The following is a 13847-nucleotide window of genomic DNA, read 5'->3' on the forward strand; positions in this document are numbered from 1 at the left end:
GAGGCATTCTGAGCTGAATGTCTGCCTTTGTTTAGGGACTGGGACTGGGGGAACTGTGTGTATTAAAAATTAATTCCACCTCGCCAGTCCACTCTAAAGAGCCTGCTGCAGGCACTGACAAGTTAGAACAGCTCACAGAAGGTTTATCAAGCAGCTGGTGGTTTGGCTTTGTCACTCTCATCCTCTGCTTTTCAGCCCCCCATCTTGCTGCTGCCGACCCCACTCGGGCTCAGGGATTAGCATGCGGAAAGCTGGATTTGGAAGCTCATTAATTTTTCACTCTGTCATGTCTCTAGCTTGGTGGGTGACCAGAGGCCTGTTTCTCTTAAAAAAGTACCGCTTTATGTCATGTCAGCTCACAGAGAAATCACAAGTGAAGCCCTTTCCGAGGTTTCCCTCTGAGCCTGCTCCACCACCCTGAGGACCTGGGAGGGGTGATCAAGGAGTCTCTTTCTCTCCCCTGCTCTTCTGGAGGAAGGCACACAGCTGAAGGGCAGACCTTGTATTTTAAGCTGGAAATTGACGGGTGTGTTTTCTTGTGTGGTTTGGACTTGGCTGTTTTATCTGCCTCTGTTTCTAACATCTGGGAGATGGGGCAGCAATCACTGCTCTATTTCACGAAGCTCCCATGATGAAGTCCCGGTGGGCACGACAGTGGTCTGAAAGGTGTCCTGGTGGGAGGTGGAGGTCTGGGTGCAGGAGGAGACTGGGAGAGGGTGAGTGTATGTTTGGCAAGTGTGTGTGGAGCTGTGTTAATCTTTATCCTTTGGTGCCATCAGAGACAGCTCCCAGCCTGTGAAGTCACAGCATTCTTATTTTGACCCCCGGACTGTACATATTTCCTGTGCACTCTTTTCTAACCTTTTCTGTTAGGAAGGGAGGAAACTAACCTTGATGACAGACTGCACAGCTGTGTGAATCAATACGTAAGGCCCGCACTTGCCCAGATACTATCAATGTCTGTTGATTCACGATGTCTGATGAAGGCTGGTGATTAATACCGGAGTTACTCTTTAGTGACCTTCTCCCTGGGAAGGTGGACTCCTAGGGTGCTGGAAGCTGACCAAGCAAAACAATTTGCTGTCTTGGCAAATGGGAGGTACAGTAGGTTTGGGGAGGGAAAGTGGTCTAGGTGTCTATAAGAGATGGGGGTGAGGGTAGCAGGATGTGGAGACTGGGTTTCCTCTTGGGTGAATTATTAGCACATGGCTCAAACCTTGGCCAGGGCTGTCCATCCTTATGATTCTTCGTTTCTTCTCACCGGCCCTGACTGTGAAATGCTGTAACTGGGCTAACCCAGAGGATGATAGGGGATATGGAATTCCTGGAATTGTCTCCTTTTCTCTCTGCTTCTGGGCAGTGGGTCAGTCATCTCAGATGGGGCCTGTACATGCATTCACAAAAATGTAAATGTCTTCTTATACCAGGCTGTGCCCAGGGATACAACCAATGACTTAGCCATTGCCCCTGCCTCTCTGGAACTTACATTTAGCAGATGATGTGCTTCAGGGGGTGACTTGAATGCCACGACCAGGCTTCCCCTGCCTCTCCCATCAATGCTGGTTTCCTCTTCAGAGAATAATGTTGCTTTTCATTCGTTGAATCATGTTTCCCTCCCAAAAGGCACATTCCATTTTCCCGAATAAATCTCCTTCGCATATCTCTCAAACTTTTAATTTTTCGTGGCTTGCTAGTCCCTACCGAGGTGCTGGCTGATAATAATTTAAGTTGCAATCCTTTCAATTTAAATAATCAAATTATTGTCCAGAAGAGTTAAAAAAACAAAACACTTCAAGACCCCAAGATATCAAGTTGCAATAATAGAATTAAAAGGTTGGTATTTTAAAGCATGGCTTGCCTACCTTGCCTTTGGTAAAACATGCTCCTGGTATGACCGGTGGGCAGGTAGAAACAGACTTGCTCAGGTGTGAGTGATAATGGTGCAGGGGAGACTCATGACCTTGTCAGATTCCCTTGACCTCATCTATGGAAGAACTATGATAACATCTATCATGTCTGCTTCACAGAAATATCATGAAGATGCAAAGAAGTAGAAGTGATTTGAGGAAACACAGTGACTTGTTTCCTGAGATGAATGATCTGTGAGGAATGACATGCTGATTGTGTATGTTTTTGTGCTATTCTAATGAAATGCTTACCATGATAACATTTTCTAAACAGTTTTCCAGGGCACAGACACCAATTGTTTACCAAGTTAATCCACCCAGTGGAGTTCCAGGTAAGAAATCTGTTAAGAAAGGCATAAATAAGAATCTCTTTACCAAAGCTACTGCAAACTCCTCGACACTGGTAGATGGTCTCTATACACAGGAAAATCTTACCACTTCTCTGATGTTGTTTTGAAGGTGAGTGTCAACCTCTGGTTTACTTTAAACCTGGTTTGGTTTCACCTTTGGGCACTTTTGCTCTATTACTTCACTGATAATCAAAGGAATCCTTACGTGAAATGAAAAAGAGACCAGCAAAATCAAACCAGGTGTTGCTGGAGAATGGAGAAAATAGATATCATCATCACTCTTAAGTTTATAATCATCCACATACTAGCAAACCTTTATTGACCCTTGCTGGGAGCCAGGATCTGTTTTAAGCTTTTGGTTTATGTTATCTCATTAGATCCCCAAAACACCTAGTGCTATAAGAACTATTATTAGTTCCATTATGGAGATAAGAAAATGAGGTACCATAAAGTTAAGTAATTTGTTTAAAGGCATACCCCTAATGAGTGGTCAAGCTGAGGACTGGACCCAGACAGAATCTAGAGTGGGCCCATGTACCTTACATTGTATTTTGTGTTGAGCTGAGTTGGGGGCTACTTGGAAGGCCATTAACTCTGGTCCTAATCCTGGGAGTTTGTTTATGAGTTAGAGAGCACACTGATATGCAGAGACCAAGAGGATAGACAAGAAAAGAGAGAAAGCTGGTGGGGTTGAGGCTGGACGTAAAAGAAAGGGTTGCAACTAAGACCTGCCAAGCCTACTTTAAAACTAAGTAGTAAACAGAGCTAGAATTACATACAATTTGCAGTCTGATTCTTGACAAATTCCTGTATCTATTTTAGGTTTTACATTTGTTCAGGGATTCCAGATGGTATAAGTATGGGGATACAAGTTGTTCAATTTTTACATGTGATTGGGTCTCAGTGCATGAACTGATTTAGTTTCGAATGGCTCAAGAATGTCAAAATGAATATCTGAGTCACTGAAAAGTGTCTGTACTTTTTGGTGCGTGTGTGTGTATAGACACAGATGATGTATATATTTTTAAAATTATATCCTGAAGAATATGAATTTGGCATTATTAGTGCACATTATTCACAGATCTGTTCCTTTCTATTCATCTCAATAATCAAGACATGATCATGTTTTGTTAAAAAGAGATGTGACCTGTGAAAGTCACATGCCATCATTTTGCTCCCCCTGCTCTGGGGTTAGAAAACTCCTGTTTGGACGATAGAAGCCTTGTTAGGATGAGAGATGAGGAGGGAGCCTGTTTGAGAGGTGTGACACAGGGCATCAGCTGGCACTCAGATTCATCAGGGCCATCTCTGCCACCCAGTTTGAGTTCTTCACACTGTCTTCTCCACCTTCAGGAGAACTGGTTGGAGTGGTCCCTCTGGGCAGGATCCACACGGCTGCATCTTCGAAATCACTTTCCAGACGATTACTCTCATTTCCTTTGGGAAGCCTGCCCAGAGTAGCAGCCGCAGAGATGGGGGAGGTGGCGGGGATAGCAGAGATATGTTGTGAGCAGTTGATTTCCTATATGTGGTTAACAGTCCTCCACTGTGACGTGGAATCCACCCCCTACCTCCCCCAGCACATGGTCTGGCTTAGCCATTTGTCAGCTGCTGTTGGGCTTCTTTGTTTAGAAACAAAACAAAAACTCACGGGAATTCCCAGTTTCTATAACCTGCTATTCGTTTTAAAAATTGTGCGCATCAGTTGTAGAAATCATACCAGCCAAACCCAGGAAACTGATCATTTAGCCCTAATGAAATGAAGGTGAGTTATTTTGCTAGACGGCAACAGTAGTAGGGACCTTCGGACTCTATGTGCTGCGCTGTGATTAGTTGCTCAGTCACGTCCAATTCTTTGCGACTCCATGGACTGGAGCCCACTGGGCGCCCCACAGGGCCCCTCTGTCCATGGTGATTCTCCAGGCAAGAATGCTGAAGTGGGTTGCCATGCCCTCCTCCAGGGGGTCTTCCCAACCCAAGGACTGAACCCAGGTCTCCTGCATCACAGGCAGATTCTTTACCGTCTGAGTCACCAGAGAAACTCAAGAATACTGGAGTGGGTAACTTATCCCTTCTCCGGGGGATCTTCCCGACCCAGAAATTGAACCAGGGTCTCCTGCATTGCAGGCGGATTCTTTACCAGCTGAGCTACCAGGGAAGCCCTTGGCGTCCGCCAATTCCATGACCTTTGTCTAAGTCAACTAACTTCCCACTCATTCTACTCATTCTCCGGTCAAGTGCCTGCGGTACTTCCTGGAAGTTTCCCATTGTTTTAGGACTAGTCATCCAATGACTGCAGATAAAATCACTTTCTATTAATAAAACATATGCACAGAATGTCAGGAAGCATTACTTCTTGGTCATGTTCTTTTTTGGCCTTAAGTGTAGCCATGAAGAAATTCAAAGTCCTCTGAAGTCAGTGGCCTCATGAGCCCTATGGGTGCCCTTTTCTCTTCTAATTTTGAGGTTTTGTCTAGTTAACCAGCCCCTCTTATCTCTTAGCATTGTGATACTGGAAGATGACAGCCTCAATGGTTAAATTCTATCTTTATCTGGAAGGCATACTCTTGCAGGTTGTGGGATTGTGTGGTGAACTTGAACTGCATTGCCCTGCTATGCTGTGTTTGCTTCAAACCTTGCTTCATGCATTTCCACAGATCTGAATCTAGGTGTTTTTCAACTCTGGAGGAAGTCAGCTCACGTAGCATCTGGTATGGGCCCCAGAAGGCTTCTGAGAAGGGGCTGCTCTAGATTTCTTTCCCAGGTCCTCTGAGCAGAGAAGTTGGGGGTGGTGCTGAGAGTGCCCTTGATGAAAAGAGTTGTTGATACTTGCACCCCTATTCCTACAAACTCAAAAGAGGCGAGTGTCAGGGGAAAACTTGCTACCCAATGGGAATCTCTGCAAACTGCATAGAGGAGACCCAGCTGAGAAAGTCATCCATTCATCAGTGAGCAAGGCAGTGCCAACTGTCTGTGGTCCCCATTTTGCCTAGTGTTTGAACATGAGTATTTTTGTTGAATGAATAACATGTGCAGTGGCTCATTCTTTAAGCCAGGGCTCTGTTGCTCTTTCATGTCCTTCTTTCTGACTTCCTACCCGATTGGTTCATCCGTGACATTTATCTTTTGTACTCTGAGATACAGAAAAAAGCTTAGTATTTTTGAATATCCATCCAGATCGTGTGATATGAGCCTTCTCTTATCACATGCGTCCAGAGGAAAGTCACATGGAGCACTCTCAAAGAATATTATACTTAAATCCTGTGTAGGTGAGTGGTCTATACACAGCCAAGGGCAGGGAACAAGGCAGGATATTTCAGCAGGCCCCTCCCCCCCTTCCTTTATCCCTCCCTCCCGGGGACTGAGGAATCCCTGCTATTCCTTCTGCTCCATACCTACGTGATAAAGTCTGCAATGGCAATGATTGATTGTTTTTGCTTCTTTGATATCAATGACTGGGTCATACTTGGTGATCCTTTCCTGTTGTACAATTTATAAAACTGTGTTCGTATTCTGAGTCACGAACAACTTGGCCATTTTGAGTAGAGGTAACTGAAAAAGAAATACAGTTTATGTTATATATTTAGTGTGAGCTGAATAGGTTAATTAAAAAATTTTTTTTCAAACAGGAAAGCTAATACATGTGTATGGCTGGATTATCACCGGAAGGTTGGAAACCTTTGATTTTGATGCTGAGTACATTGATAGGTAAGTGTGAGCTTGTTTCTGCATTCGACCTGTTACTGTTATGCAGGTTTGCTCCCTGAGACTGGCTTCCTTGATAGCAATAAATTGTGAGCAGTTGGCACAGAAGTGCTATTTTCCTCTTTGCAGTTTATGGTCCCTGGTGAGCTGGGCTTCAGCAAACTTGGCTAATGTAATTGCAACTGGTCGATTAAGTCGGTCCATTTATTTACTGACAACTAGTCACTCTGGGCACAGTGTGAGTTGTACTGTAATTGCATCTGTGGATTTTCTTTCTTGATTCTTCCCCTTTTCCCTCTTGTTTCTCAGGCTGGAATAAATCCTTTATAAGCATGTGTGAACTTGACCACTGTAACATCCTTGTTTGTTATCCATCTGTGTATTTAGAAATTCTGTTAGTGTGATCAGAGGAAAATGTGGAAAATGTACTGAAAGCCATTGAATTATTTTTAAAATTTATTTTATTGAAGTCTAGTTGATTTACAATGTGTTGATTTCTACTGTACAGCAAAGTGATTCAGTTTTATGTGTGTATATATACATATGTATATATATATACACACATTCTTTTTCATATTATTTTCCATTATGGTTTATCACAGGACACTGAATATATTTCCTTATGCTATACAGTATGACCTTATTGTTTATCCATCCTATTAATATATGTAATAGTTTGCATCTGTTAATCCCAAACTCCCAATCCTGTCTTCCTCCTCTTCTCCTCCCCCTTGGCATCCACAAGTCTATTTTCTATGTCTGTGAGTCTTTCTGTTTTGAAGATAAGTTCATTTGTGTCATATTTTAGTTTCCACATATGAGTGATGTCATATGGTGTTTGTGCAAGCAATTGAGTTTTTAATATTTTTGGGGAATGATTAAGGCTTCTCTAGTAGCTTAGTGGTAAAGAATCTGCCTGCCAAGCAGGAGAAATGGGTTTGATCCCTGGGTCAGGAAGATCCCTTGGAGAAGGAAATGACAACCCACTCCAGTAGTCTTGTCTGGGTGATTTGATGGAGAGAGGACCATGGTGGGCTACGGTATATGGAGTTGCAAAGGGTTGGGTACATAGGATGCCTATGTGACTTTTTTCATTGGAGACTTTTAAAGTGGAAAGTGATACCAGTGAATCCTTCATGCCAGGGAAGGGGGAGAACAGAACGGCAAAGTATTGAAATTGAGATGTTCGTGGGAAGCTCTAAGCAACTGTGGTTACTCAGCATGAAGCAGTTATAGTGAGGATTTATAAGGTAGAAGGACCACAACCTCATGAGATGCTCTGCTGAGAGATGTCACATAGTATGTCTAATTTTTCCTCCACCCTTTGGATGGAATGGAGGGGATCCTCATGTTCTGCTACAAATCTTTGATTTTGAAGTTGACAACTTTCAGGATCTACATTTCTGGCATAAAATAATGGTCAGGGAATTCCCTGGCAGCCCAGTGGTTAGGACTTGACAGTTTTCACTCCTGTGGCCCCAGTTGGATCCCTAGTTAGGGAGCTAAGATACAGCAAGCTGTGCTGCGGCCAAATAATAATAATAATAATGGTCAACTTGTTTTGAATGGAAATTACTCTTCCCGTGGAGGCTTGAAGCCCCAAGTACATCCTTGATGACATGCCATACTCAGTACTTGGTCTGGGATACTGTTTAGGAGGAACAAAGGCATACACTCCTCAGTGGCTCTGTGTAGACCCTGTATAGTCAAGGGGGAGATGATGACGATTTTTCTGGAAAGGGGCAGTGCTCCCTCACTGGTGTGAAAGTGTGGGCCACAGACGAGTGTTATGCACCCTGCCCTAGGGTTGAGGGTCTGATTTAGCATCTCCTCAGGGGGTAGTCCCCAGCTACCTGCACTAATGCCCCATAAGTTAAGAGATGAATGTTCATAACAATGTTTCCTCTGAGTTTTTCCAGAAATGTTTGCGGAGAGCCCTCCCTCTTGACTTGTGTCTATTGTTTCCTTTTTGTATCCAGCCCACTGATTTTGGAAGCTCAGGGAGACAATTGGGTCACTCCTTGCTCTCTTGTGAACAGACAGACAGGATCCCGGTGAGTATCTTTCTTGCCAACATGTTATGTTTTCAGGTTCTCCCATGTGGGCATAATAGCACACACACAAACATCTATTTTTAATTTAAAGCACCCATCCCTGTTGACTGCCTTATCTTTAGACTTCCTAGAAGTGGCACAGTCATTGATTCACAATGCAACTTGAAGTGGGTTCAGAAAGCTTTCTTGAAAACGCAGGTAGCTAATAATAAGTGCTTACTGCATAAACACTTTCACACTGAAGGCAGCCAATAACCTTGTAAGTACATACAGCTCTTAGTCTCACTTTACAGATTTGGGAGCTGAGGCACAGAGAGGTTGAGTAATTGCCCAGAGTCTCACGAAGAGCAAGTGGCAGAGCTGGGATTTGAACCTGGGTCCACTCACTAGCCTCCGGAGTTCATCTCTTAACCACTGTACTACATCCAGAGTTCATTCTCTCACCGACTGTACTGTATCGACTAGCCCGGGGCGGGGGGGGGGGGGGGACACTAAAGTTTCAATTGTTCGATTGTATATTTGTGACAAGGAAAATTTAGAAAATAAGAATCTATGTGCTTACTTTTCAGATAATCAACGTTTTTCTGTCTTTTTCAAATCACTCGGGACTGAGTGGATTAACCTTCTGTACCCAATGGCTTAGCTTTTTAGGACTAGTGTTTAGAAGAGGCAAATTGTATAATGTGGTTTCTTCCTGTTATCTTTCATTTGTTTGCTCAGAATTTTCCTGTTTCAGGTTCATACTTGCTAATAGACTTTTTTTTGGGGGGGGGGCGGTGATAATGATCTTGCTGTCCTTGTCATAAAACAGACTTTGGAAAGAAAGGACCCAAAGGAGGTGAGGAGTACGTTAAATTTTGTCTCTCACACTGTGTGTTTGACTGGTAGTGTATGTATTGATGATAACTCTAGTTAGAATTTTATTTTATTTTAGTTTATAACTTTCCCGGCTAAAGAACCAGAGCTTCTGAAATGAATTGCCAGGTAATTCTTATCTCTTACCTTTTCCTCTTCTTTCCCTAGATATCCTATTCAGGAAGACCATGGTCTTGGGACTCTGCAGTGTCGTGTGGAAGGCAACTACATTGGTCTGTTTGAGAAGTAACAGAATTTTAAAGTCTTATCCATCTTTGTCTCTGTGTCCGGAAAGAAACTATTTCAAGAATTGGTTCTCCTGAGGATGATAATAATAATTATCATTTGTTGAGAGTTCTCTGAGAGACGCTATAGGAAGCAGCTTAAATATAAACTAAATTAATCCTCACGCATGTACCTGTGAGGCTGGTGGGATTGTTCTTGCTTTATAGGCGAGAAAGTTGAAGCTAGTAACCAGTGGAGCAGGATTTATCATTCTTGGTCTAACTCCAAGCCAGTTAGAGCCTGCTCTATTGCTATTACATTTATCCTTTTATTGTTAGATGTTGCCATTGCTGATGGTGCGAGTCTGGAACATGTTTATTTCAAGCAGTGTTAGAGAAGTTAAGGTGTGGGTGGTACCTTGGTGATCGCTGGACTTCTTGGCTTTATGATAGCAATGTCCTGGCCCATGCAGTTCATGCAGGTTCCTGTATTAATGTTTGTTTCTGTCTGTTACAGGCTCCCAGAATGTTAGTTTCTCAGTATTTAACAAAGGAAAGTAAGTAACTGGGAGGAAGCAAATTTATTTTTATCTTACATTATCTACTCTCTTGTCTTGCTTAGTTTTCTTTAACCTTTTATAATGGAAAATTTCAAATGTATACAGAGTAGTGTAATAAAACTCCACATACCTACTTGATTCTTTTTTTTCACCTGAGTGAATATAATTGTGTCCTGTGCACTCATCTTGAAGTGATGTAAATGTTTCAATATGATAAAGATACAGGATTTGGGGAATTACTTCTTAAGTAATCTCATAATACTGGAATTTTAAAACAGTACAAAGTTCCATAAAGTGCTTTGTGTCATTCCAGGAAATGCCTTCTTCAAGATGGAAAGGGTCCAGATTTTATAGAACTCTGGAGAGAGAAATGTGGAGTCTGGATTTCTGCTTGCCTTACCTCATGTTCTGACACTATGTACTTTTCAGTGTTTCCTGAAAAGGGCATTGCCTAGCTGATATTAATTTCATTGTGAAGATAATAACACATGACCTACAGCTACTCAGCTCAACCAGGGAGATTTGCTCTCTGTGTCTCTGTCTCTTTTTTTAGAAAGGAATGAAACTAGCATTTATTGAATACCTCCCACGGGCCAATTCCACACCAAGCCCTTTCACATTCATTATTCCATTTAATGCTAATCACACTCTGTAAAGTAGGTATTATTATTCCCATGTAATTTTCTAGATCAGAAAACAAACTTTGCCGCATTGGTATTCTCTAGTCATCAAAAGGAGCCAATATCTAAACAGTTTTAAAGATCACTAAAAGTTAGTGATCTTCTTTCAAGCAGTCAATCTAAAAAATGAAATCCCAGGTGCAATTTTCACCCAAAACACAATTTTGTGTTTTTTTTTTTTTTTTTTGTAGGTCAGTGATACACAAGGATGCATGGCTGGTCAGTGCTAAGCAAGACCTTTTTCTGTACCAGACGTACTCAGGTACCATTTTCCTTCACTGTGTATTTTTCACCCCTTCCCTCACACTACCCTGGACCTTGGACTCTGTGCCTTCCTGCTGGCCATTTCTCTATGATCATTAACACCTGAAGCTTTTCCTGCAGTCATTGATGGCCCTTTGGTTTTGTGTGAGAATAGGTTGCTTGTTGAGTATTGGCTTTAGTTACTATATTAAATTTTTGAATATTAAATTTAATATTTATTTATTAATTATTAAAAATTAAATTTAAAGTAAAATTAAAATATTAAAAAAGGCTTGGTCATAGATTTTTATACAAAATCTAGGGATATAGACTGAGTAAAAGAAAGGGCAATCATCTTTATTGTACGTTCTAAAAGAAAAGAGATGGCACTAAAAAATCTAAAAGCACATTTTTGTAGTTACTTTAACATCTCACCTCTGAGTATTCATTCAAGGATTTATGATTTGCTGATACAGATGCTAAGTTTGTGTTGCTATCTGATGAGTATACAAGAAAAGCAAAATCTGAAAAGCTGGAAACTTGCATGAAATTGTGAACTCAGTCAGGAGTAGAAAGCTGACTACTGAAAATGAGTGCTAGGTTCTCAAGTTGAGTACAATCCCAAAACCACGGAAAAGTTGTGAGGCTGATTCAGATCCCAGAGGCAGCAGAATCTACCTTTGCCAAAAGTGCAAGAAATTTCCTAAGTCGAGGAGTCGATGCCATTCACTCTAGATGGCCCATCTCCGTCAAAGCTGAATTTTGACTCTTGCTTTTGTTTTGGAGTGGTAATCACTCATAATTAGCCTCTTTGTACCTTCAGTTAATCAGAGAACATGACTACTTGTTCCCTTTGAGGGGATGAAACTTAGAACTCTCAAAGTTTGATAATAGGAGGGGAAAAGATCAAAAAAAGTTAAATTCCTGGGGACTTGTGGCATATGACAGTGTAACTCATTCTTTTGATTAGAGCAAATCACAGACTCACATGTGTAGATTGAGACCTTGACCAATGCATGCAGAGTTGATGCCTCCATAAAGTATAATCTATTGTTCTGTGATGTATAAATAGGGCCCTTGAAATGAGGAGACAGATTTCCTAAGAAAGCCTCATGGTACGCAGGGATTTTTGCTGATAGCAAGAGCAACCATGGAGAAACTGCATGGGAAAAACTGCATTTCCCACTCTTTTCAAATACTGATCCTGTATAGTGGCTCAGACGGTAAAGAGTCTGCCTGCAGTGCAGGAGACACAAGAGATGTGGGTTCAATCCCTGGGTTGGGAAGATCCCCTGGAGAAGGACATGGCAACCCACTCCAGTATTCTTGCCTGGAAAATCCCATGGACAGAGGAACCTAGCGGGCTACAGTCCATGGAGTCACAAAGAGTCAGACAGGACTTAGTGACACAATAGCAGCAACATGATTATATTATTATTTGGGTCACATCCTGGATTATATTTGGAAGCTTACTTTTCTTTTCCTCTTGCAGAAATACTGTCTGTGTTTCCAGAAACTGGGAGCCTTGGGGGAAGAACAGACATCACAATTACAGGAGACTTCTTTGACAACCCTGCCCAGGTTACCATTGCAGGTAAGTTGAAATGACTGAGAACAGTTCATAGACTTGAACACTGTAGGATATTATATATCTATCTTTTTTGGCCTGGAGAGGGTTGAGGGGGAGCAATCTTTGCCTCTTCTGACTCCTCCTGGGACCCTGTTTCATGGTCTTTGTCCTATGTTTGGTTGAGACTGGGAAAAGGAGGGGATTTTGGCCCTGCAGCTCTGCAAACATGTAACAGAAATAGAATGTCCTGCTGCAGATACACTCACAAATCAGAGCAAGTCCCTTTGGTGTCCCCATCTGGGGAGGGAAGAGAAACAAGAACATAGCTCCTCTTCACAAAAGTATTTCTTTTAAGGGCTTCCCTGGCAGCTCAGATGGTAAAGAATCTGTCTGCATCGCAGAAGACCAGGGCTTAATCCCTGAGTTGGGAAGATCCCTTGGAGAAGGGAATGGCTACCCACTTCAGTATTCTTCCCTGAAGAATTCCATGGATAGAGGAGCCTGGTGGGCTACAGTCCATGGGGTCCGAAAGAGTGGGACACAACTGAATGACTAATATTTTCACTTTTTTTAACTTTTCGCTCCTTCTAAAAGGCAACCTCACTCCCTCCTTAGCCCTGTTTGTAGGAACAAGCAGGAGTGGGTGTGCATTTGCTACACAGATTCTTCTGGAATGCCCCCTTGGCAAATGCTTTTGTGGAACCTGCCTAGAACGCTTTGTTCTGCCTGATGGGATGCTCTTCTAGCTGGTGACACCAAGGATACTGGACGATGTCTTCATACTCTCCTGTCACAGTTCCTTTCCCTAGCTCCGTCATCTCCGGGGAATGGCATGGCTGGGCATTGCTTTCTTCCTGATTATTCATTTTAAGCGGCATGTTTTCCACTGCTCTGCATTCTCTCTTTCTTGCCTCCTCCCACAACTTTCTCTCTACTCTCCACTTCCGGCCTTTTGCCCTGCAACAGGAGCCTGTCTACTTTAGTGTGGTCCTCTGGCCACATCTGTATCTCCATTGATATTGCTACTGACATCTGTATCTAATTTAAATTTCCCCTCAGGCATTCCGTGTGATATTAGACATGTGTCTCCCAGGAGGATTGAGTGTACCACCAGGGCCCCGGGTAAAGGTGTAAGGCTCTCTGCTCCTCAGGCAGGTAAGGAAGTTGCCATGGTGACATTTTTTAACCACAAGGGGCCGGAAGTGGAAAGGAATGTGTTTGAATCTGGTCTCAGCTGTTTGATTGGCTGCTCAGTGAGCCGTGCATCATGGATCAGAGCTTTAGCTTCAGAGGTATTCTTAGCTTTACTCAGATGCTTGGCAACACTCGGCACTCCTAGCCCCAGGCAGATGAATGGCAAGTGGGGTTCAGTGGAAACCATGATCCAGGAAGTGTAACTGCCATCAAGATGTTGCCATAGTGATTGGCAGAAAAGCCTGAGCTGCCTCCTCCATCCTCTGGGTCAGTTGCACTCTGGCTCACTCTCTAAGAAGACAGAGCAACAGACTGCTTCTTCTGTGCTCATAAGACAGTTAGATGAGGCAGAGAGTGGGGTGTAAGGGGGTGCATTTAAATGTGGTTTCTTTGCCCTTGTGGGCAGCTGTCTGTTACTCTGAAAAGCAGAGATGTATTGTGATGGGGCCACCAGAAACAGAGAGGACAGGGGGGCAGGTTCCACTTGTCCTTTTTTACTATTTAT

The 13847-nt window shown here is 42.7% G+C and overlaps 1 protein-coding gene across 7 annotated transcripts in view; it reads left to right on the forward strand.

The window, feature by feature from the left end:
• PKHD1 (PKHD1 ciliary IPT domain containing fibrocystin/polyductin) overlaps positions 1-13847 on the forward strand; it is a 429461-nt gene that overhangs the window by 13855 nt on the left and 401759 nt on the right. For 6 of the 7 annotated variants that reach the window (XM_043450734.1, XM_043450737.1, XM_043450739.1 and 3 more), the window contains exons 6-13: positions 2182-2239; positions 5887-5965; positions 7942-8016; positions 9040-9104; positions 9613-9652; positions 10527-10597; positions 12071-12172; positions 13208-13303. In XM_043450734.1, the coding sequence (XP_043306669.1) occupies positions 2182-2239; positions 5887-5965; positions 7942-8016; positions 9040-9104; positions 9613-9652; positions 10527-10597; positions 12071-12172; positions 13208-13303 (586 nt within the window). The remainder of the gene's footprint in view (positions 1-2181; positions 2240-5886; positions 5966-7941; positions 8017-9039; positions 9105-9612; positions 9653-10526; positions 10598-12070; positions 12173-13207; positions 13304-13847) is intronic. The other variant, XM_043450736.1, reaches the window with a different exon arrangement.

Source organism: Cervus canadensis, chromosome 28 (assembly GCF_019320065.1).
Source record: "Cervus canadensis isolate Bull #8, Minnesota chromosome 28, ASM1932006v1, whole genome shotgun sequence".
Taxonomy (NCBI): Eukaryota; Metazoa; Chordata; class Mammalia; order Artiodactyla; family Cervidae; genus Cervus; species Cervus canadensis.